Here is a 1,513-nt window from a genome sequence, read left to right as displayed (position 1 = left end):
ACTAGACTAACACTAAAACATTCCAGGTGACTGAAATGTGACTGAAACTAAATGAAAACTACTGAAGAGACTATGACTAAAACTAAAATCTAAATTTGCTGCCCAAAAACAACACTGGTCTGCTATGGAGGGGCGTCTGAAGCCTGTCCTGGTCGGGGTATCAGGGTGTGAAAACAACACTGGTCTGCTATGGAGGGGCGTCTGAAGCCTGTCCTGGTCGGGGTATCAGGGTGTGAAAACAACACTGGTCTGCTATGGAGGGGCGTCTGAAGCCTGTCCTGTCCTGCGTAAGCAGCAGTGCATCCAGGTCACATGGTGTTACTGTTCCTCCTAGATCTGACACAGAGACACTGAGGAACCAGACCTCCACCCACAGCACGTGAACCCAACACAGAGTGGTTCAGTGGAAGTGGTCTGGAAGGTGTGAAGGTGTGTCAGTATGTTATAGGACACTTTGTAGAAGGACAGAGTGCCAGCAGAGCAGTCCACGTACACTGCTACTCTGTTGGAGCGACGGAGACCGAGGACAGAGTCATAAGAGCGGCGGACAGAGAGTTCAGTCTCCTTCCCATTGTGAAGGACAGAGTAACTGTTCTTATCATCATCACATTCCAGACTCCAGGACATCGTATTGTATCCTAACCAACAGTCAGTACCGGTTCCTCTCCTCTTGATTTCTCTGGTTGTCCCTGATATACGAACATATCCACTCCACTCTACCTCAGAGTAACAACGTCCAGTCAGAGTCTCTCTACACAGAACCTGATCCCAGTAGGTAAATCTGTCTGGGTGATCTGGATAGTGCTGATCCTCTCTCACACGTGTCACCTTCCTGTAGTTCTCAGACAGAGAGAGGTCTCTGTATGCTGTGTTTGGATCCAGTGTGAGTTCACACACATCTGATGAGAGAACAACACACAACACAACACCACTTTACAATTACATACAACTTCATAATAATATACAGAATTGAACGTATTAACCACTATGAGCACTGCTTCAAATCGTATTGACAAGCTCAAAATGCATCACGGTGCGTTGTGAGCTTGTAGATCTGCCATTTTCTGTATGATGTTCAGCTGCTGTATAATTACCTTGAATATAGTTAATCTGGTTAATAATAACAACAACAACAACAATAATAATAAGAACTACAAGTTCACAGCACATGGTGATGGATGTACACTAACTATGTATAGGAACATACAATAATACAACGGACATACAATAACGCACGCACGCACACACGCACACTCTCTCTCTCACACACACACACACACACACACACACACACACACACACACACACACACACACACACACACACACACACACACAGACATCAATAATAATGAAGGCACTCGATCTACAAGCTCACATCGCAACACATTGTGGTTCAAATTGTTCAGAAACCACTTTAATCCATTCTGACCTGAGATCAGATTCTAAAAATGTCTTCTACATCCTGACAGTTTTCTGAAAAAGCCATGTTTCTATGTCAGTCGGTCTTCGAT

The 1,513-nt window shown here is 44.6% G+C and overlaps 1 protein-coding gene across 1 annotated transcript in view; it reads right to left on the bottom strand.

The window, feature by feature from the left end:
- Nucleotides 1-330: 330 nt before the first annotated feature.
- LOC310871383 (NACHT, LRR and PYD domains-containing protein 3-like) overlaps nucleotides 331-1,513 on the bottom strand; it is a gene marked incomplete at both ends in the record, with an annotated part of 28,546 nt that continues 27,363 nt past the window's right edge. The window contains 1 exon segment of the mRNA XM_083782868.1: nucleotides 331-899. Coding sequence (XP_083638994.1) covers nucleotides 331-899 — 569 coding nt within the window.

The sequence above is a fragment of the Protomyctophum parallelum genome (genome assembly GCF_964188405.1).
Source record: "Protomyctophum parallelum genome assembly, chromosome: 14".
Lineage (NCBI taxonomy): Eukaryota > Metazoa > Chordata > Actinopteri > Myctophiformes > Myctophidae > Protomyctophum > Protomyctophum parallelum.
Note: the sequence above shows the minus strand (reverse complement) of the source record. Positions and strands in the feature narration are given on the sequence as shown.